General features: G+C 36.1%; 1 protein-coding gene across 1 annotated transcript; it reads left to right on the top strand.

Annotated features, from left to right (window-relative positions):
- Window positions 1-4,068: 4,068 nt before the first annotated feature.
- Window positions 4,069-23,952, top strand: LOC138140193 (protein qui-1). Its single transcript, XM_069061007.1, has 24 exons — window positions 4,069-4,284; window positions 16,064-16,671; window positions 16,989-17,068; window positions 17,122-17,244; window positions 17,299-17,462; window positions 17,946-18,094; window positions 18,148-18,230; window positions 18,638-18,750; window positions 18,811-18,967; window positions 19,323-19,959; window positions 20,013-20,225; window positions 20,277-20,477; window positions 20,535-20,704; window positions 20,757-21,183; window positions 21,237-21,751; window positions 21,802-21,976; window positions 22,032-22,375; window positions 22,428-22,598; window positions 22,655-22,840; window positions 22,894-23,092; window positions 23,150-23,377; window positions 23,436-23,638; window positions 23,691-23,795; window positions 23,863-23,952. The coding sequence occupies exons 2-24, from the start codon at window positions 16,566-16,568 to the stop codon at window positions 23,950-23,952; spliced, it is 4,839 nt and encodes a 1,612-aa protein (XP_068917108.1). The 5' UTR covers window positions 4,069-4,284; window positions 16,064-16,565.
- Window positions 23,953-24,193: the final 241 nt, after the last annotated feature.

Raw genomic sequence — 24,193 nt, 5'->3', positions numbered from 1 at the left:
CGTTGTAAAAAATGAGGTTGATCGAAAAGCACAATGGTGATATTACGAGTTGAAATAAAAGAAGGCGCCACAAGATTATATTTGCTGTTAAATAAGAAGTATGCTTTTACGATGCCTCCCTTACAAAATTTACTCCAACGGCAATTTCAATAATTCTAAACATCTCGTTAGTCTTTTATACAATAACACGAAATGAGAAGAGACGTATAAACACGTGGGGTAGGAAATTACTTTCTCTTTTCTTTAATAAAAAAATAATCAAATAATGGGAGTTTCTTGTGGTGAAACGTAATTATCCGGGACTTAAACACTAAATTTTTTTCCATTCCCACGGAAATAAATCCTTTCTGTACCCACCACAAAATAAATCGATTCCAGTTTCTTCCTGAGATGGCGCTGAATTTCTGAAACCCACCACATTTATTATAATGTATTATTTACCCTTCTCTTTTGTGGTAGTTTCACATTTCTTTCCCCGGCCGAATATTCAATGCGATCTGCTTCAGCTCCGATAATATATGGATTCGAAGTATTGTTTCAATATTTTCATTAATATTCCTCTCCTGCTAGTTTGATCATTATTCTGTTTTTGCAGACACCTATAATCGATTTTCGGCAACATCCGCCCCAAAGAAATGTTCTCTATAATCCACTCTGCTTTCAATTATGTACGGATTTAATCCATTATTTCAGTATTTTCGCTAACGCTGTGTTGCAGAAAGCACGTCTGTCTGATGTATGCAATCACTTTACCATTACTTTGCCCCATTTTAGTTTTAAATTTGGGCCAGCACAATATGCCGATGAGGCTCGTATTCGTTTTAGAACAGTAAGGTCCTAATTGTTGCAATATTCGGTTGCCGGTCGAGTGAACTCTATTAAATGAGATCACGTCAGTTTCCTATGATGCTCGGAATTCTGTTAACTTGACCGTTACTAATTAAGAACAAAACAATACACAAAAATGAAATATCAAAGGGTAGTTTCGAGCAATTTAGAAACAACTCTTTGTCTATAATGTGGAAAAACAATCATCTCGATGGACCCGAGCTTGCTAAATCCTTTGGTGAAACGTGAAAATACATGTAGCCAAATTGGGTGTTCTTTCACTGAATTCTCGCTTTCACTCAAAAGGCGCATTAGATTCTTCACATTCGTTTGCAACCCCAATTAACCTACAGAAGCGTTCATTTTTAATTAATTCGCTAACCCTTAATTACCCCTCGCATTTAAGTAGGTGTATCACAACGTAAACTCGTGAGGCAAAGCATTAACACATTAGTCATGACCGAAAATAATTAACAACGAGAATAAACTCGATATTCAGAGTTACCCAAAAGCACATCCTAATATACAAAGAGCTTGGCGATTATTAAATGAATAATAAAACACTTTTTGCCCGTGTCATCTGCAAAAACCACCTAAAAAAAAACAATTTATTCTTTGTTGGCCACATGAAAAAAATTAAATTAAATAAAGTTATTGCCCAGTCACATGACATCTAAGCCAGTTCTGTCACAACCAGGAATATTACATGAAAAGAAATTTGTTCAACAGGATTGAACATTTATACATAATCGATGTGACGTGTGATGAAAATAGTTGACTCTTCAATTTCAGTATAATTTTTATATTCATCTGATGGCGCAGTAGTCACGTTGAATTATTTATTATTATTTGATAAGCCATTGATAGTATTTTTCGGGCGATATATTTTCGCAACGAAACAGGATTAAAATGTCCAGATTCTAGAGAGGTTACTGTGTTTCCTAAAACGGATCTTCAACAGATGTATATCTGTATATTTGCCTTTTATAGGAAATTTATCGGTTCAAAATGGAACAAAATAAATTTACTGTGAACGCTTTGTTATACATTCCTTTAAAACGTTTCGCCTTATTTCGTTATAAACGTCTTTGTTTTATCAGTATGACAGAATTTGCAGACTATGATAATTATTATAACTGGGTACTACATAGGTACATCAAAGCATAATACAAAATACAGAACAAATAAAATGAGAATAATTTCAAGGCATATTTTGAGAAAAACCAATGGATCTAACGACAAGCCATTCTCTGTTAAAACAATTAATTGTTGGGTTGTTTTATAGGAGCGACTTCTGACAGCTATTAACAAAATAGAAAATATTTAGACGAACGTTTGAACTCGAGAGAGAAAAGTGAAAAAGTCAAGCCTAAATAATACATTGAAATGAAACATCTGCATCACAAATGCGTAAATCAATGAAAACCAAAACATCAAAAAAAGACCTTGGGGAGCAGTAAAAAAATTTTACGAACACGGAATTTCTTGTATGAGTATGTATTAATAATTACAGATGTTGGCTATGCCTGGGTCAGAATCGATTAATCCCTTTTGCATCCCTATTTTAAACGAGCTTCGTGGTAAACCATAAAACACGGAATCTGGGAGTCGGCTCCGCAAACTTCATGTCGAAATATTTTTAAAATTCACAGAATTACGACGTTGTGATTAAGGAAAAACCGAAACAGCACTCGGGCGAATATTAAAGACGATCTAAGCCGAGAAAAATGATACAAAGCAATAAACACGAAATTAAAGAAATTGACATCCGAGAAATCAATGTGAAGAGGAACCAAAGAGAATACGAACAGCCCGTTACCGGATGATTTTGACATGAGAGATCTGGTGTGGCTTTATTATCCCTTGAGGAATAGCCAAGAGCTTTTATACAATCATCAGCGTGGGTAGCCTCGCAAGGTCCGTCCGAACAAGGAAACTAATAAATGTTGCATGCGTGAATGTGAGCACACAGTGTTCGCTTCTCTTTAAAAAATAAGAATTTCTAATGTTAAGCATTCTTTATGTAAATGAATAGCATATCCGGGAATTCACGCAGGCGAAGGAAGTAGAACGATAATAGCTAAATAATGACAAAGGATGAATGGTTAAAGCGGAGAAGTATAATAAAGTAATAGTGTAAATTAGTAGATTAAGTAAACTCATCTACATTCTGCATCCATTTAAATGAAGTGATTTATTTAGAATGGGATCCTACATTGTATAGTTTGTATGTATGTAGTGTACGCACTCGGAGCTTTGGGATTTGGGTAAATCTTTCCCGAACCACAAAGAGACAAAGACGCTGAAAAAAACCGATCAATCACAATCGCAAATTTAATTTGAAAATTGCACCAATATATGATGAACTGAACTCGATCTATTAAACAATGCCGATGTTTTTGATTGATTTGTTTTAAATGTGTTCCACATTTAAAAACGAAATCATGCGTGTTCTATTACATAATTCTGAAATCGACATCCACTTCGTGAATTATATTTTGTCTGTTTGTCGCTGTTCATACAAACTTATCGAGTTTTATTACCTCATTTGAATAATAAAAATCTGTGGCAATCAACAAGAATTGTTGACGCATACCTGATAATAAAAATAAGCGTAGATTTATCTATGTCCTGCTACTGACGAAATTTTATTGCCCCATAAAACTAAGCGGTGTAGATACGTTAAAAGTAATATTGATAAACAATGAAATTTAAAGGAGCGGACAAGACGTCACTCGAGCGCGTACAGTTTCAGACAGAATAAGAGAATTTCGGAGGTGTATTACTGGTTGCGTCAAAACTGTCAAGATGAAAATGTAATTTCCAAGTTTGTACTCGCTACAATGCGAAACCTTGCTACCTGATCCAAGACGGATAAAATGTAAAGTACAGTCTTTCTTTTTGATCTCGAGATCGTTGTTGCGCAACTCTATTGTGAGAAATTTCGGATAAAAGCGCTCTTAAGTTTGCGTTTTATGTATAAGGCGAGTAACGGCAGCAAATATAAAAGTTTTAATAAGTATATAAAGTGAAAAAGTTATGGCAACAAGTGAACCGACCGTCTCGTCTCGTTGGAGAAACATAATTGATGTTAACGAGTGCACGAAATTTGAAAATTTTCGAGTGACATTCGGAGTTGTTGTTCGACGCTGTTTGTGTTGCCTACTTAGCAAGCGAAGGGGAACAAGTGGAAGGTTGTTGTTGTGTTGTGCCGTGGGTAATTTGGCCGTTTTTTCCTAGTTTGGAAGATTTCGACGTTTCGACGGCAGTTTTCACGGCATGAGGTGTATCGATAGGTGAGACGACCTGTGGCGCTTGCGTAAATCAATGTGCGCCGTCCGGTATCTTCAACCCGGACGGCGTCATCAGCGAAACCGACGCTGCCGCCAGTGTCGAAAGCAACGTCGTGGAGCGTCATCGCCCGCCACCGCTCTCCCAGGTCGTTCTGCATTTCAGGTAAGACAACTTGGCCTTTACTTTTTTTTATGACAGTCATTGCGTCCACCAACAAAAATTTCATTTCCAAGGAGGGAGATGTGTACTGTACGTGTGTTTCTTAACTTCCTTTTCGGCCGGTTTTTTTGTTTTCTGCAACTTTCGCTCAAATTATGTTGCGGACTAACTTTGCCACAAACAGAACCGTTCGCAGAAATCAACCGTTTTCATTTTTATTTTTTACAGCCGCAAAATCAACAGGAATTTAATCAATTTTGCACGCACGCGACAAACAAACTTTTGGGTATCGTTCCGCAAACAAATTTTAAACACACACGTATTTGTTTTATTACCGCCGTCTATCCCGGAATATTTTATTTGCCTCAACAATTTACTAAGGATAAAATTTGTAAATAAAAATATACAAATTCTGGCGGTAAAAATAGATCGCGTAAATGTTTTGGATTTGTAAAAAAAAAATTGGTTTCTCACAACAACCGGTGCAGTTTACGTTCGCGCTATGATAATATCATTGTTGACTAACACGTAGGTACGATAAGCACAATAGTCATCATCTCGCAATTAAATTTTCATTAGCAAAACAAAAGTTTTTATTGGTGTTTTGCTCTCTTTAAAACTTTATAAACTGAGAAATCACTGCGTCGACGGCGATAAAATTAACGATGCGATTTGTCAGCGAACGCGGACCGTCATCAATGCTTTCTCAAGCTGTACTTCGGAATTATTTCAAAAAAACAGTCTCCCATAAAATATGAGAAACACAATTTTAATGTAACAGCGAGTTGCATGTGTGGTCTCATTTAATAATACATAATATTTTGCCGGACGATGCTTTTAATGGAAAATACATTGTTTCGTGATGAAATAAATTGGTTTTTGGCGGGGAAATGCTGCGTGTTGCCCCAGGATTATTTTAAACAATAATGTAATTAAATTAACACACAACCCACCGATCTGGAGTCAATCTTATTGATTATATTGTACTAGGCAGCCTGTGTCGGTGAGTTTTACAAATTACGAATAAAACATAACAAAACTGAAATCGAGTAAGTTACTTGTGTAATTTTCTCGCTGATGCGGCGATGACTTGAAGTATAAAGTTCCGGCTAATAATTAGAATTTTCCAGTGGATTTATCAAAGCGGAAATTGAGCGCTTATTATTTCAGCGAAAGACAACAAAAACGTTTAACCTGAGATATGATAATCGTTACTTTTTTATTCAGTTATTTCATAAACAATCCAACAAGAATTTCGCAAATTGAAAAACCTTGCATTCTTTGAAATTAAGTTAAATCCGTACATAAAACGGGAATTGTTTTAGAATTTTCTGACTGGATGGCGAAGAAAGAATTCAGCGCTAACAGGGTTTTATAAAAACACTTTTTTTTAATAAAACCCCATTTCGTTTAAACATTCAACCTTACTAATTGGCCGCGTGGAAGGCGGTGCATTTATAAAAGAGATGAAACAGTTTCAGCACGGTCCTAAAATACATAAAGACGAAGATAAAATCGATGTATTTGCTTGAATCCTTTATTGGATGTTGTTTGATCTTGTTGATTACCATAGGTATTAGAATTTATGCGCTTTCGTTTGGGACTTGCTTAAACGCAAAACGTTTACGGAAAAAATTTGCGTTTGCTTTAAAATTGAAAATCCAGTTCCGTATTAAAAGAACATTATCCCGTTATTGACGATTTAGCACATTGTATTTTTCTTTGAAAACGATTTTGAATAGATCCGAGGAGTTCTCGTCATAAAAGTTACGTTCGAGGTGGATTTGTAACGGATAACTTTTTGGAAGAGAATTTAGAAAGTGCTTTCTTACTCTTTTCTATTTTATTTAAGCGCCCGCTCTTCTATATTCCTCTCGAGCAAAAAATGTTTCCGATAAAGCAAAAATCATTTCATCAAAACCAGACAAGAAAATCATACGTGAGCGGCCAGATTGATGCGAGTTAAACCGCAGGGTTTTGTCATAAACGTTCGTTTCTAATTGATTTATGAATGCAAGCATTAAGCTTTGTCAAATTGAGCCGCGCTAATGTATTTTTCGTGTTGCAAAATATTTTCATGGACAGTTTGCGTCGTTTTAATTTTATGATTTATAGACCTTTAAGTGTCACCAACTAAAACTATAATAAATTAAACCGGATAATGTTTATTCCGGGTGTATTGTTTTAAATCAAGAATCGAGATTCAATTATCAGATCTTGGAATTAGAATTTGAAGTGGGGGTCTGGGGATGCAATAATCCTCGAACACCTGTCCCATACAAGCTTCACACAAGTTTAATTTGTCGTTTAGTAACGCGTGTCAAAGGAATTTTATACGATTCGATGGAAATGAGAGGTGTTGATATAGGAGGATAGAGTAAGATTTCGCTTCGGGACATTCACGGAATTTATGTTATTCCACTTTAAATAAGCGCGTTAATATTCAAGCATTGTCCGGCGCATCCACCAAAATGCGTTACCCGTTTGAAAAGTTTTATCATCCGACGCTCAGATTGCCTATAGAAATTTTATAATTTCTGCTTCGACTTGCTTTATTCCGCAACGTTCCCCGGATGATTTTCAATTAGATGTTTATAAATTACAACCCTGAAACATGACGGATTAAAATCGTAATTGTAAAAGTTTCGCCTGTTTTATTAAGATATTAACTACGTGCTTCGATACGAGCTCGGACGTACACAATAATTCGACCCATCAGTTATACATTTCACGAACGAATTACCAAGTCATAAACCACTTAAAACAATGTAGGTACAAGCTCGCTAAAAGAGCACACCCTAAATAGATTATACTGATCACATTTCCGTTACATGCGCACAAAAATTTCCAGCTCTTGTATGTTTCAACCCTTCAAGCGGCAATTTTCTTCGAATCAAGCACACGTGCCACTTTGATATCAAATTTGACATCAGCACCACCGTTAAAAATCCGTCTGGAAATAAATATTCAGGACAGGAGACACATTATCCCCTGTATATTTAATCGCCGTTCATCGGGTCGATAACTTCCCACGGCTGATACTGTTTTTCGACAACGACGTGAACAAATCTTCACGATAATAGTCTACTCGTAAGTCACTTGTTAATTATTAACGTCATTTCGATGCGTCTAGAAATTGAATAATTTCCGAAAGCTCAAAGCTCGGTCATTATAATTTGAATGTATTGTTACAACGCCTCCTCGACTTGTTTTTTAACATCATTTGGCTCGAAATCTTCGACAACATCTCTTATGTGCTTCGCAAATAGTTATTTTTGTCGCTTTAACAATTCCGTCACCCCCGAGGATTGAATTTAATTGCCTTATGGCACATTTACCCTATGACACCTCCTAGTTTATGCCGCTATTACCGTTATTTGAGGCTGCAAATGTTACCTAAGGGTATGTAAATTTGCTTCACTTTAGTGTGCGATTGTAAAACGGGGCCTCGTTTCGGCTCATTCAGAATTCTGGAGAGACGATTTGGAGTGTTTTATAAAAATATTTGTTGTGGACACGTTTCATCAATGACTGTTAGGGCGCCCTCCTTCGTTCTTTATGACCAGCTTGAAACGACGAAATTTAGGAAATCGATGAGGCATCCATCATACAATTGGGAAAAGCCGATTAATTTGACGTCTATTACGCATAGCAGAACTAATCCGTCTGGAGTATCTAAGATTTTCTTTTGTATTTCAGGGATTAATTATGCACACAATAGGCAATCCATTAAGCTCTCATTTCAGAATTTTCGTGTTCACGTTTGACCTGGTTCAGGTAACGGATGTCGCAGATGTCACATGCAAGTGAATTTCTTCTTACAAAACGAACAAAATTATATTTTCTTAGTCGGGTGATTGTTTATTACATTATAATGACGTGTTGTCGCTTTAATTAATTATTTGTGTTACACTTAAATTACCATATTCAACATGTTATTGATCAATTCGTACGAAAAAATGTCTATACAACTCACGCAAACATGCGTTGCGTGATGAAAATCTCCATTCAACAAGTAGCTTATAATTGAACACATAATAATTAAATCTGCATAGGGTCTCAGATTGGCATAACTTTGAATAGTCTCTTATTTGCTAAATACGGTTTTAATTAGCAACGAAATTGTTATTAAAATGTGAACCCTTTTGACTCGATAAGTGGACTTGAGCATTTCAAAAGCTGACACCCTTTTAAAGCAACCACTTAAAAAAATACGCCTGTCTGTTCCACATTTCACCAGTTTCCATGATAACATTTGTATTGTTTTAACTTTAAACCTGTAAACTTGTCTCACACAAATGTACACTCTGTTTTTATTTTCTATCAAGATAAGGCAAATAGCGCATCATCGATCCATAAAATGGCTTGTTACACCGATCTTCCTCCTATCATCTCCTAAAAAAATATCTTCAAATTAGATTAATTGACAGTTATGATCCGACAAGAGAAGACAAAGCTTTCCCATTTCCAAGATTGGAAATACATTATTTTTCAAACAATAAAGTCATTTATTTTCAGAATTCCTGGTGTCTTCTGTAGTTGCGAAAGTCTGAATTCTTAGCAGTTGTTTGACCGAACAACTCTGTTCTTATACGAACATTTTTATTTATTCCACGTTAATGGCAATAAATTTCCATTTTCTTAGAAAGCGGATATTTACAGTTCATTTTTGGTATAAATTATCAAAGTTTTTTTAGCCTCACAACAAGCACTTTTGTTTATTCATTCGCCAACACTAAACAAGTCACCCTAAAATATTTTCTTTTAAAGAAAATTTCCTTTAGAAGTTACACATCCTGTGTGGTTCTTTGACATTTATTAATCCACAGTGAAACCCTAATTAGTTGCGAAGGCATTTCAGATTACGCAAAATAAATATGTACCTCAATTCCCACATACAAATAATCTGAATTCACTTGCTTCCCTTTTTGACCGACATTAATTTTCACGATTAAATGGTACAGTGTGGAATAAAATGATTTACATCTAGTTACCTCTGCATTACCCTTGTAAAAATACGAAATACCGCTCTACAAAAAAAAAGAAAGCCTAACCTCAAAATATATATCCAAATTCCAAATGTGATTTATTGCGAAGGGATGATATGAATGCAAAGTTGAGATTGAAATTAAAAAGAAGCTAACAAAAGCAAGTCACAGCTAGTGTTGAAAGTGGCCACCAAGGTTTATTAATTCAATTTAGTAAATTGTAACAATTGTCAATTCGATTCATGACATTTATTGACAGAACTAATAGTTCGGTATTTCGAAAAAAAGTAGAGCGGTACAGGAAAATTTACATGTGCAAAAATTCCAAAGGTAACTAGATGTAAATCATTTTTTTCCACACATTCCTTGCGAAATCTGTTCGACTCGTAAGTTTTCTTTCCTGGGAACATTTTACCGTTGTTTTGACTTCCTTTATTAATGTAAAATTTATATTACATCTTCCACGTAACAGGCGCAGCCGGATTAAGATAACTTTTCGAAACTGTCCATTTTCTAAATTGCATTTCAAGCACAAGATTATGAGGTGGAGTCGGCTGCTTGAGTTCCTGTTCTGGATAAAACGCGAGAAATTCACTTTATTTATTTATTTAAATTTTCGTTTGCTCAGATTTAGCTTGGTGGAGTTAATAACGCGAACTTCGCTGAACATATTTAACAAAAAAAATAAATATTTATTTAAAAAATTGTCGGTCTGGATTATTTACTTCGTTTATTTTCAAAGGAGTGTCAGGCAATGCTGCTGTACGAGTATGTACGTGGAATGAGCTCATTCCTTTGCTGTCAAAAATTGCCAGCATGACTTCTCCAGTCTCCTCTCTTGGATCTTCCTCGTTGGCCTTCCCTTAAATGCGTTGATGCGGTGATTTGTTCTCGATTTTCGCTTCGTTTGAGTGTTGTAAAGAAAGGACCACGTCTCACCACCTGCGATAACATTCTACGGGAATATAGGATCATTATCGAAGCTGCTATGCACGAATACCGACAAATGTTGAATAGGGGTGGTTCACGATCTCGACATCTCGAAACACGTTTCGACACCACTGAATATAAAAATCGTAAATTTTGCACGATCACTAGATTCTCCGGTGCCTTTCTATTACATCGATATTTGATATGAACCAATTCCAAACGTCATCCCCTAACACTTAACTACCCATAACAAGAAAAGCGATTACGTGACATAAGCGGCTTCTAGTTCAACCAACAGTTTACGGTTTTACTCTGACCTAATCTATGGCTTATCTCCCGTGAAATTACATGAACTACGACATTTTGTTCTGATTTTAATCAAATTAAGGCATTAGAGTGCCCCAAGAGTCGATATACTGATCTACACAAAGATAAGCCGAAAACACTTCATAAACATTCTACTTACGGTAGAAAAGCGGGGATTTTCCACAAAACTGTTACATTTTCATGCGTTCAACTGAAATCCTGGGCTGAGTAGGCGTTGGAAAAAGTAAACAGCGTAACAGCATAAAGTTTGAATTTCCCGCCGTTTGACACGAATGACATTTGTTTATGTTTAATTGAACATGTTTATTTTTAACAAAGAGTGCCCTTAGGTATTTGCTTCGAGAATAGGAATCGCTAGCTTTTAATGTAAAACATTGCAAAGAAAGAAAGAAAAATTTTTTTGTTTCTAAATTTTAAGTTAGCCGTCAACATGCTCCAATTAATTTCCGGATTATTTGAATCGGAAAAAATATGTTGACCTCACAACAGTATCATTCTGTAGAATTGTGTAACTCGATGTGGTAATTTCTTTATTAATAAATTGATATCGACCGTAAATATCGATACATCAAAAATAAACAACGTACTTTCGTAAAAGGGGGGTGAATAAAGAGTGGATTATTGCGGCTTATGGTACTTTCTTAACAAAGCGAAAACTGAAATATCTGGAATCTGAGCTGAAATGTTGGCGTAGGCTGTAGGTTTCATGTTTGGATTCTGATAAAAAGCTTTTAAGACTATTTTGAAAAACGCTAACTGTCTTTGAAATTGCTTTTCAACAGCAAAATTTAATTAGAAAAAAATCGAAAAGTTTACTTCACCATTTTGAAGAAAGTGTCGTTAAAAGCGTGAACGCTAAATGTGGTGGAGTGGAGTTGAAAAAGTCTAAATTTAACTTGAGATAAATTTTGATCCGATTGTGTCCATACTGTCTAATATTTGTATTCATAACAACCTCCCGAAGAAATTAAGAATTCAGAAACGTAATTCGCCGAAGTAATAACGAACTTTTCTTAATAACTTTCCAGATTTTCCATTTGATCGAATTACAAATCTTAAAGTATTGAGGATCACAACTTTTGTAATACAGTTATCAACTTTTTTATTGTTTGCAATTGATCTCCCCAAAATAAACGAGACAATTACGAGCTAAAAACATAATGCTCGCATCGTTTATTGATTCCAAACGTAATTAATTTCAACCGTTCATGGCAAGTGCCACAATCAGCTACCTATTTAGAATCGGGTAAATTATCCCGTTTTCCAGTGTAGCCTTACACCTCCTCGGAATACAGTTTATTACGTTATCAATGTGTTCCTGAGGCACGTTCTCCCACACCTCCGGCAGGATTTCCTTTAATTCTCATCGCGTTATGGCCTCTGGCTTACTGTATCATTTGTCCTGTCAAATTGTCCTGCTAAATTTAGAGTTCGTGGTGGTCACTTCCATAATTCTCTCACCCCACACTCAGTTAACCTGTGCAATTCATTATTGAACACTCAATAATGAGTACAAGCGCTTTGGACAATTCAAAATTTTGCGATACCTTCAAAGTCGACCATCGAAATTTTTCGCCGTATTTTACAATCTCCGGCCCACAAAACATGGTTCGGCTCTATTACTGATTGTGCCGTGCGCGTAACCGTCGAGATTTTTCCTGACCCTTCTTATCGCATCTCATGTAGCGATATGGGCAGATTCAAGCAACCGTCTCTTCCAACCGTGCCAAAGTTCACGAAACTCACTTTGTAAGGTTCTGCCAGAGGCCTTCTCGGCCTATTCGATAATTCGAGGATTATCTCCATAGCGAAGGAAATCACCGGAGAAAAAATTATATTTCAACAGTTCATGTATTTTTCACACCACCAGAAATATATAGTTCAATGAATAATAATGAACGAAAGGGAGCAGACCACCGTCAGTTCATAATAAATATGTATGTGATTTTTCTTCCATGAAAATGATAATAGCGGAGCACTTTGAGACCAATTTACGGGAAAAGGTAGATAATGAAAGTAATTGAATAAATTCGAAATTAATTCATGATGGAAATATTTTAAATTTAATGTAAATTTGCAAAAGCGACTGAGATATTTAAATTGGTTTCTTGCTACCGCACCGCTTTAATTTTGGCAAGAACACGTCAACTTTATTCTGGAATCCAATCGATACATACGTGTTCATAAAACTAAAGACATTTTTAGAAAAAAAAAACAACATTTCACTTTGCCACAACCATTCAAATATGTACCACATTTCTTTCCATCTCAGTCATTTTTTATTTCGTTGTTTTCTTTTTACTTGTTCTTGTCACCATTCATTTCACTAAGTTCTCTTTTTATCTCTTCTTGCGTATGTAGATTCTGTTGTCTTCCTATTTACAATATGTTAACTTTCTTCTGTGACTTATCTTAAGTTTCCTTACACTTTTCCAGTCCTTTCGCTACCAAATGGCTTTTCTCATGGGCTATGAGTCATATCTGCGCAAACGACGAATATCGGCCTCAAGCTAGCGCTACAAACCGACCGGAAAACATCGTCATTCGTTGTCTCTTTCTCGTCATTTCAATTTTCGTGCGGATATTTCCAAGGTCGCAGCCCATGAGAGAATCCAACACCTCTACTAGACTCGGTACTACTTCTTTGTCTTTGCATATTCAAGTGCTCTCCATTAAATTAAACGTCACCATTCCCACTTCTACGAAACTTTTTCTTTTGTCGCTGATTTAAAGCCAAAATCGACGAACGTCTAGCCGATTTCTGGCAAGAACACACGCTTAATAAGTGAAGAAATCTTGTAATTCATTTAATAGTGAAACAGCTCAATTTCAGTTTATTTTTAGTCCTAGTGCACAATTGGCTTGAAACCAATTAATGTGGGTCCAAAACACATAAAAAACCACATGAAAATTTGATTTACGATTTCTTGAATATTTCAAACGATACACCTGAGGTGGAAAGCATCAACAGTGTTCTTAAACTTGTAACACACCGTTACAACAAAGCATGTTATTTAAATTGAAGATTAAATATTCATGTCTCAAAAGAAGTTCAAACGTATTGTAAAGCCTCTCAGGCTTTATAGGTACAAGAGTTCCACGGTGTACTTTCATCCCCTTTTAATGTTGGTTGTCTTGCAGCTCATTTAATATGAGTTAATCTTACATAATTACCGTCTGAAATTTATACAGAGGTATAAAAGAAACTTACGCATTGTGGGGGTCTAGCTTTATTTGTGAAACCTTCCAATCAGTGCCATGAAATTGTTACTGTGAAAATTGTGCACGGTGGGTAGTATTATTTATTTTCTGTCGTTAAAAGCATTTCTGCGACCTCCATCAATTATTGAAGCGGATCTGGACTGATTTGTACAGTTATTGTATGACATTTCCATTACTAGACCTCAGACTAATTTTGGTCTATTCAAACGAACCATTCTAATTTTACACATTTCACCCTCTAATTAACACCTCGTCCGCAGAGGAAGAATAATTGAATACAATAATTGCAAACGATATTTGATGACCGAACAACATTCACTTTAACTTTTCGAGCCGGTTGTTACATTTAGTCGTAATTGCCGTTAGCGCCAAGTGCATTTTGGTGTTAGTTCTGAAATGTTGTTGCTTTCAAGGGTTTGTTGTAAATAATTTCGCCTGGTTAAATTGGTCGTGACAGTGATGAGTGGTTGGTTGGTAATTCAACGCGCCCTAGAAACAATTTCATTTGAAAAAAAAAGAAAAAATGGAAGGAACTACAAATGAAGCAAAAATGCGACACTGCTCTTTATACCTCTATTGATTTTAAAACAACACGAACAAGCAAACACGTCTAAAAAGGGCGTTCGGTTAAAATGATGGATTTGTTTGAAAGCATCGGAGTAATTCCGTAAAACACTCCGGAAGATGATTCATAAAAAAAATATTTAGGAATATTTGATAGATGAATTTAAAAATATAATGAGGTTTGTTGTGAAATTTTATTTGGTGATCGCCGAGCTACTCGTATTTTAACGGTGTTGGAATTACCATACGGATATTTTCTGTATGCAACTCCGTAAAACGCTCACAAATGTATGTAAATCAGCTTCGAAAACGTCCACACACAACCAGAAATTATACTAAAGGTCGACATTTTCTTCCATATTTCAATTACAACAAAGCGGAGTTTAGTGCTAGTCATTTTTTATGCAGTTTGTTTTCAGATTTTATGATAAACGTGCGGAAAGTTTGCCACATTATCACCGTGTCCCTTAACCATCCCCGTGATGGACTGCTAAAGTTTCACCCACTAGTAAACCTCACTTGTCCACCTACTTTGCGCTAATATATATGGCGTACATTGTGTAAATCGACCTATATTTCTCTCGCGCTAATTACAAAGCCACACCACTATTGATCTTGGGCTCTACGAGGCATAATTTTTTAATTAAGTTGAGGTAACTTTACTAAAACAAAGGGAAAGAAGTCAATTTTTATTTCATTATAGCCGTTCGGTGTTGATGAACGTAAATCCAATTTAAACGTTTCCCATCAATAGGTACGTCTGACAGATTTCGCGTTATGCAGACGCTTCAAATCAAAATGAAGTGTCACGTCGCTTTTAAAAAATATTTTTAATAACAAAAAAAAAACCGTAATGACTCTCATTTCCTCCGGCCGTAGTTTAAAAATTAAATTATAACCCATATTGTCCCACTTCCACGTAAATTTAATCAACAGAAAATTAAAATAAAAACGAAAAGACAGGGCTATTCATAAACAACGGTAGCGCTCTCAGGATACAACAAAGTACATTTTTCCGAGTTATTAAATTACGCTAGGAGTCTAGGAAGATAATTTTTTAAAAATAGTTAAATAGTTTGCACGATCATAATGGGCTCTTCTGCATGGTTAAACTCGACTTTCTAATTCCATCGTATATCCGCTTTTGTGCAAGACCGAAGTAATAAAAATGAGATTGTATTAATATCAAAGCGAAAATGTATGGCATCTGAAACGCTCGAACAATACAATTTATTCTGGCACACATATTTCAGCTCAGCCATTTGTCAAAAGAAAGCTAAAATAAATATTATACTTGATGACGCTAAAAGCTTGCACTCAAATAGGGCAAATAATATTTGCAAACGTTTGAAAATAAAGCAACAAAAGATATTCCACCGCATTCGGTTTCGATAAAGATTAATGTGCTAGCTGTTGGCGGCAATTAAATTTTGATTAAAAATGGAATATTGGCGCAGAATTTTTAAGTGAAACCTGAATTGTTTCCTTCGCTTAATTAAACAACGGTACAGCGGTGCATTTTAATAAAACTCATCTTTGAGGGTTGTTAACCCGTGTGCCATTTCGTAGGAATAAAAGAAACGTATCGATTAGCTTTTAAACGTATTCCTTGCGGTCTTTCTCTATCTTGCCGTTAATTAAGTATTTAAGTCGTACGGTTCTGGTGAGTAAAGAAGTCCTCCCAACTTCGTTTATTATATAAGAGTTCGGTTGTGTAGTAAGATTTTAAATGAAGTTTGTCTTATTTACAGATGCAAGGAAACTAGGACTAATTACAAATTTGATTGTTTGGTTTGAGAGGTGGAAAAGTTTTTGAATGTATAGCTTCGTAACTTAAATACGGCATTTTAATAGCTTTCACTTCGACGGGTTCAATTAAAAGATGCTGTATTGCGTCTACCAGCATCGTTATCGAAGAATGCTTCGAACGTAGTTTGAAATCGTTTAACGATATTTACCATACTTGATCTATTTTTCGTTAAATTGTAAATCGTCCTCGTTTTAGTGTTCGTAGAATTTAAAACTGAAAAGGAATTGCTTAAACTGGCAGACTACATTGCCACCCTGACAGACCTCTTTGTTTCAGATCGTGATGGAATCGAAATACAGAAATCAGCTTCATTGAAAAAAATGCATAAAAATTGATGTATTTTATAAATGAAGTTATTTAGATAATAGAAATTTTACCTTTGACAATCGTATCTATGTATCTGATAGTTTATTGTTAAATAAGTGTGGTTAGTTGTTAAAATCATGAAGAATAACGATGAGACGATTCTCGAAATTCTTCAAGGACACAAAACATCTAAATGGCCCACTGCAAAACTCGTTAAAATTTTCATTGCCAGCACTAAAACAGGTAAGTCGACTAGAATTAAAAAGGGGAAATAAAATCAATCGCTCAAGCTGAGTTTACAGGAGCGACATTCCAAACAAAAGCACGAAATTAATCCATAATGTTAACAAACACACCTCTATGCACATTACAATTTTGCAAATTATCTAGCAAACTACCGACACTGCTAAAAGCCACATAATAATCGTTCCTTTGTCCTATAGTTCTGTTGTCTAATGACGTCGCCGATGTCATCCCTGGAAACTAAAATTAATAGACAACAAAATTCGCCTGCCCTCTAACGTTCAACAATTTTTTGTAATTAGCAAAATTATTTCCAGATTTTATTGACGAACGACGCCTTTTACTTGAATATGTTGGTCCAGAACTTCAAACGATATTCGATGAACAAAAGATTGAGGTAATTAACAGTCAAAAAAACTATTACAGGTTGTACTAATTACATTCGTTAAGGTCGAATTAGTCGATATGCATTTCGGAGCATCCGAAAAAGACACTTTCGACGCAAAATTATTCGAAGATCACTTAAACGAAATAAGAATGTGCCATAAATTATCACGAGGATGTTTCTTTTTGGTATTGATCTTTCTACGTTGTAAGCGATTATGATAATTTTACTGAACTTTTCAGAGTTTAATTGGGAAAAAGTACGAACCTCTTATAGTTCCTCCTCGTTTAGAAAGCGAAAATTTTGAAGCCTTACTTGATAAAGTAGGAGAGTTGGGGCTCAATTGTGATATATTAGAAAACTGGTACTTCAAGGAAAGAAACGAATATATTTTAAAAGACTGCAGGTTAATATCGATTCGATTCATTAATCTCTCGCTTTAATCTATCACCGAAACAATTATGAAATCGTTCTACTAGTCGATAGAGTTCAAAGGTTACATGTGCGTATGACGTTTCACTCGACTTCAAACCTAGTAATCTCGCGTATCGGTGGTGCATTTTCCTTTTTCGCCTTGATGATAAATATTACTTCTAGGTGTCGCTTAAGATTAATAATTTTACAGAACCTCATCACTAAAGATTTACAAACTTCTACCTGATACCTTGCACGAAGCTGACAGGAAATCGGAACTCTTGTGCAGTTTGAAATTAAATTCATCTCTCAACTACTTAAACGAATTACTCTTGTTAGCTGCACGGTGTATAAATTCATCTCTTTTTAGATAACTAAATTTAAAAAAGAAAGATATTTCAGTAGTCGTTATTATTTGATGATTCTTCAATATTCGGGTCACATCCGATTCAGGTCAAAATGTATTTTTATTCAGATTCTCAACATTAGAAGAATGGAGAGCTATATCAGAAGAAATTATCACTATAATACACGAGTGTCTGGTAAATATGCCTGCAGCAAAAAAGAAAAAATTTAACGAGTGTTTGAAGTCTGTTGTTGAACAACAATTTAATTTTGCTTTAGGTAAAATGTTCGATAAAATTTATTTTCTTGAAAACACAAACAATTCATTCTAGGGTTGGCACCCGGCACTGCTCATCACGTGTTAAACATTTTTCGAGATTGGGATGTACCTGAAGAGACTGACAAATTTCATCAGGTGACATAAATAAAATACATAGTTGTTTTTTAAATAAGTTAATCGAATGATAGACCTAAAAATGTTAATGACGAGGGACACGTCCAAAATACAGGGTGTGTCAGAATTCCACCGCCAAACTTTCAGAGCTAATTCTACTATCAAAAATAAGCATAAAACTCTGAATACATATGAGGCCAAAAACGCTTTCAACAAAAAACGTAAAAACAATTACGATCTGAATCGATTGCTTTGGTTGCTGATACAACTTTTTAGTCGATTATCTCGCAAACTAAGCGTTTTTGACCCCATATGTATTAAGAGTTTTATGCTTATTTTTGATCACAGAATCAGCCCTGAAAGTTTGTCGGTGGAATTCTGGTACACCCTGTATATAGGAGAATAATTATTACAATTTTAATTTTCAGGAAAATTCTAGTTACGCTAACAAAACTATAGATAATTATTGCCGCGAACAAATAAAATTATTTCACTCAAATATAAAACTACTTATTCCAGAAGAAAATACTATTTATTTCAAGTAAGGGTTTTATTTAGATGACGGTTCTTTTGACGACAACTGATAAATGGATGATTTCAGAGTGCCTTGGAAACCTGGGGGAATTAATTCACTACATGAAGAACACGAAGCATATCTAAACGAATTTAAAAATCGTGTTTTAAATAAATTAAAGGGTTTAATTAAAAAGAGTTTGGACGATGAACCGGAATTGAAATCTAAAAAGAAGATCGTTGAGGTACGTAATTTGTCACCCTTCGAAAGGCTTTGCGCCACTCTCGTCATTATTGAAAACTCTCATCGATCATCAATATTTTTTATATTATTATGCACGATGATTTTTTAATATATTTTCCTCATCTTCGACTGGAGCCGGATTTTTTTTTAAGTTACTTTCAACATTTGACGTGGGGAAAGATCCAGAACAATCAATGTAGGCGCCAACTACTACCTCATTACCGTTTAATAGCACGATCAAACCATTAATTTCCAGGAGTTTTATTTAATCTAAAACCCAATTTAGAATTTTATTCGTTCCGGATTGACGTCGTTCCCTTTCATACATAAGTGTATTAAATTGTTGTAAATTGTAGGAGAACTTTCAAGAAAACATAACACACCTGACTCTTTGTTACGAAGATATCAATATTGACTTCTCAAACTCCGAGATTTTGGAAAAAATTAAACAAATAGTACAAAACAATACGACCGTTAGACATAATCCAATTTTGATATACGGAAATCCTGGGTCGGGAAAAACTTCGCTTATACAAACAATTTACAGAAACTTCGAAAAGTGGTTTACATGTAGAACTCTCAGAATAATAAGGTTCACCTCAACAACTCCTCGATCCTCATATAATTTAGAGCTGTTAAGAGTCATATGCCAACAAATTTGCATAGCTTTAAAGCTTCCAGAAGGTTTCCTGCCGAAGGACGCTTCATTCGATCCTTTATATATCAACAACTGGTTTCAAACTTTACTCAGAAATTTCGAAGATATGAATCAGGTCCTCGTCATATTCATCGACGATTTGCATCTTCTCAATCCCTTAGATTCCGACGCGATTAACGCTCTAAGCTGGATTCCGATAACTCTACCGAAAAAAGTTCACATGATCTGCACAACTTCGACGGAATTAGAAAAACTTCGCATGACCTCCGTGCAAAAAGAACGTTTCAAACATCCCGACTCGTATATCGAAATTCCCGCAGCAGACTCATTCGATGGTAGGTATGAGAAGTACATATTTCACGCACAAACTAAGCGACTTCAACCGCAGACTTCGTTAACAAGAAATTTGACGATTTGGAAGAGTCCTTCACGAAAACAGCCGTTATGAAATTATCCTCGTTAATAACTTGTTCCGAATACGGCCTGACCGAAACTGAACTTTTGGAGATTTTAATGCCGACAAGTAACAGCGAAGCAGTCATTCACGTCGAAGACGCCAATTTCAATTTTTCTTCTCTCTGCTCGATCCGGCGCAAGTTCGGTAATTAAATTCTCCTTCCGAAAACATTATCAATTAACAAAACAATTCTAGAACCCCTCTTAAGGGAGAAAATAATGAGCGGGAAATTACTGATAGAATGGAGTCACGTCACGATAAAAGACATCGTCCGCAGACGATATCTTCATAATCAAGAAACTCTACGAAACACACACGCGGAACTAGCGAATTTATTTTTCTGCGAGTTTTGCAGAGACGAAAGTTGCGACGAAGAAGACGAAGAAGGGGAGCCAGGTGAGAGTCGACGAACCAATCCGGTCGAATCGAAGTGATTGCTAAACATAATTTTAGCACCACTCTTATCTGAAATTAGAGAAACTCCGTTTCAATCGACGGTGTACAAAGACGTCACTTACAGCCAACGACATATCGACGAAGCTTGGATACATCTCCTCTTAGCTGGCGACACGATTAAATTAAAAAGCTTGTGCATGTGTAATTACGATTTCCTTCTCGCCGCCGTAAGTCCAAATTAAAGAGATTCGAATGGTCGTCTAGCTGCTTTCATTACAGTTGCAAACGTTTTCGGTCAGCTATTTGCGCTGTTTATTGGAACATGTGCGATGTTATCTTCTTGACAGAGAGATCGAATTGGTGTACTACTCTATTAGAAAGTCTACGGACGTGCTAACTCGGGATACGTATCAATTAGGTACTCAACTAATATCTTGGTTGAGACCTGTCATAGAACGAGGTGGAGGTCTCATGAGTTCTTTGGTGACTTCTGCTATGGCTTGGTGCGATGGTTTTACTTTACCTTTAGTGGTCCCATTAACAGATTGGTTACAACCTCCTCTGCCCCAACAATCTAGAGTAATTAACACGCCGAACGTTAGACTCATTGAATCTACCCCTTCCGGTCAACATGTTGTTTGCGTTGTTGATTCGGAGCCCCAGCTTTGGCACATAATGAGTAATCAATTAGTCCACACTTTTAAAGGTATCCGACGTTATCAAATTCTTTTATCTCTGTGGTCTGACGTTGATTTTTAGGTCATACCGGCAAAATAATTTGTATGGCTGTGACAAAACATTCCCAATATCTCTTTACCGGTTCCGATGATTTAAGTATAATCGTGTGGGATTTGAAATCATTTGCGATTAAATTACGAATTCATGAGCACATTGCAGCCGTTTTGTGCATTACTGGTGCATTGAATAATTCGGTGATCATCAGTGGCGGCGAGGACAGTAGTATTATAATAACTTCGCTTGCCGATGGACGTGTCGTCATGAAAATAGATCATCATCGTGGTCCTGTAACATCCGTTAAGGTGACATCTACGGGTGACATCCTGGTATCGGGTAGTCAAGACGGAAGAGTTTGTTTGTGGTCTTTAGAAACTTTCACTTTACTCAACACCATTACACTACAATCTCCGATACAGATGATCGAAGTTTCAGCAGATTCCGTGTTTTTATTGGCTTGTTGCAAAGATAACAATTTGTATCTCCGCACGCTAGCAACAGGAACTGAACTTCATAGTTTAGTAGAACACAAGACAAAGGTTACATTTTACAACTTTAAATCCAGACTTAGCGCACTACTCCTTTTTAGGTCAGATCAATTTGTCTTACTCAGGACAGCTGTAGAGCTGTCATCGGGGGTGCAGATGGAAAAGTTTACGTTTACGACATTCATAGTGCCAAATTGATTAAATGCTTAACCGGACAAAGCGGAGAAGTAACAGCAGTGCGTGTGACAGATAAAGATGATTTTCTCTTGACGGCCGGTTTGTTTTCCAAATCCATCAAGTTTTTTTATTTTAAAAATCACCGACATTATAGGTGGCAATCGGGTCGTATTTTATCCGTTTAGAAGTGACGATCACATAAAAAATTTCTTCAAGATCAAGAAAAAATCGCAACATCATTTACAAGCCCACGGAGGTTTTTTGACTTGTTTGGATATATCAAGGGACGGTCAATTATCCGTGACGGGTGCATTGGACCATATACTAAATGTCTGGCAGCTTAATAGTCAAGAGTTAGTATTGACTCTGAAGGGACATTCTGGTCCCATTACTGCGGTTAGTTTTGCTGCAAATGGATTATTTGTGGCGTCTGGTTCTGAAGATAAAACAGTCAAAGTTTGGGGTCTGACTCTTGGTACATTAGTTTCCACATTCACCGTAAGTTAGTTGAAATTCACAAGTGGATCGTGTAAAATCATTTTTCATCAAGGGTCATCAAGCTGCTGTGTCGACAGTATTCGTTATGATGGATTCCACCAGGATAATTTCGAGCGACCGAAATGACACTTTATGCATTTGGTTAGCTGATAATGGAAATTTACTGCAAACATATCCTGGACCTAGCAAGTGTGTTAGGGTTACAAATAACATGAAATATGCCGTAAGTCGCGACGATTACGAGATCTAATTAAGACACGACTCTGAAACAATTTCCAGATAGCCACAAACGGCGACGTTTCCTTGAAAATTTGGTCTCTGGCGAAAGACGACGAAAAATATAACGTAAACCATTCTGAAGAGATAACGTGCTTTGTTCTAACAATAGACTCCCAACACATTATTACGGGGTCAAGGGATATGTCATTGAAAGTTTGGCAAGTCGTTGGAGGGAAACTATCTCAAGTGAGGCATCAAATTTGATAGAAACCTCGATATGCTCGGATTTTTTCTTGTAGGTTTTGATAGGACACACTGACGCGGTAACGTGCGTGGCAGTTTCAGTTTCCGATAAAAGTCAAGTAATATCGGGATCATGCGATAATAACCTTATAGTATGGGACATAAACACCGGCGCTGATTTATATACGTTATCGGCACACTTGAGTTATGTTACTTGCGTTAAATTATCCGGTGATGGAACAATAGCAATATCAGGTCAAGTTTGAACTTCAATCCTGACACTTTTTACTCAACTGTGTCGTTCAATTGTAGGATCAGATGACAAAAGCATCATCATTTGGGATACAAAGAGAGGGTTACAACTAACTTCCCTGCAATTGCATTATCCAATTATAACCATAGAACCTACGTCGGACTTTTCAAGAATATCTGTTCTATTGAAAGATACTCATTTTATGCCGATTATTTGCTTACACAACACTCCAGCAAAATATGTCAAACTTCCAACTTATTGCGCACCGGATAAGGACATAATAGAAAGTAAGCACGACTTCCGTATCTTGGTAACCACAAAATATTGAAATTTCGCGTAATCTAGACCCGAAAGCTGCACCCAAGCGACAGATGAAGCGACTGTTGAAGAAAGAAGTATCACTAGACACTTACACTTGGCAGAAAAAATACGCGCATCTTACGTCAAACTTGGTAATACCCGCCGTAGATGAACGTTTCAAAAGACGGTTCTCAGTTTCGGCTAGCATGGAAGAGATCTCGAAGATCCCTCAAATTAAAGATTCTCAGGTTTTAAAATCTTTTTTCGTTTTGTTAAAATCTGATTGAAATTGTGTTGAAGGGCGGCTTGGGAGCGAAACAAGCTTCTCTAGCGCAATCTCAGCATTTTGATCAATTGGAAGCTTTGTGGAATAAACGGTCACCTCCACGGCGTAGACTTCATCAGGTGATTATTGGGATTTAGGCGGTTCAGTCGCGGTAATAACTGATTATTCTGTTTTTTCTGTTCGTAGTCTTTATCCAAACAATCATCGTTAGCCGAGTCCCACTTAGATTCGTCAGATGAAGACGGACATCTGGAAGACGGTAAATATATCACGTAACTCTAAAAGTATTTAGTAAAACTGTCTTTTAGCGTAATTCAGTTAAGGAGTAAGAAAATACATAAATGTCGTATTAGGTGAAACCTTCCCGCAATGGATGTTGTATATGTAGTACTTCCACGAAATGTTATACCTATAGAATAAAGTAAAATGCAAATGATAATCTATATGACATAAGTGCTTTCCTTATGACTGTTTCAAATTTTTAGACTTTCTAAAATATTATTTTATATAATTGCTA

The sequence above is a fragment of the Tenebrio molitor genome, chromosome X (genome assembly GCF_963966145.1).
Source record: "Tenebrio molitor chromosome X, icTenMoli1.1, whole genome shotgun sequence".
In the NCBI taxonomy this organism is placed as follows: Eukaryota; Metazoa; Arthropoda; class Insecta; order Coleoptera; family Tenebrionidae; genus Tenebrio; species Tenebrio molitor.
This window is presented reverse-complemented; position numbering and strand designations above follow the sequence as displayed.

Excerpts from the sequence above, each read along its gene's own strand:
- LOC138140193 (XM_069061007.1), top strand. The coding sequence starts at position 16,566 with ATGAAGAATAACGATGAGACGATTCTCGAAATTCTTCAAGGACACAAA. Across the intron at positions 18,231-18,637 it reads AGACTGACAAATTTCATCAG|GAAAATTCTAGTTACGCTAA; the intron begins GTGACATAAATA and ends TTTAATTTTCAG. Across the intron at positions 18,968-19,322 it reads CTAAAAAGAAGATCGTTGAG|GAGAACTTTCAAGAAAACAT; the intron begins GTACGTAATTTG and ends TGTAAATTGTAG.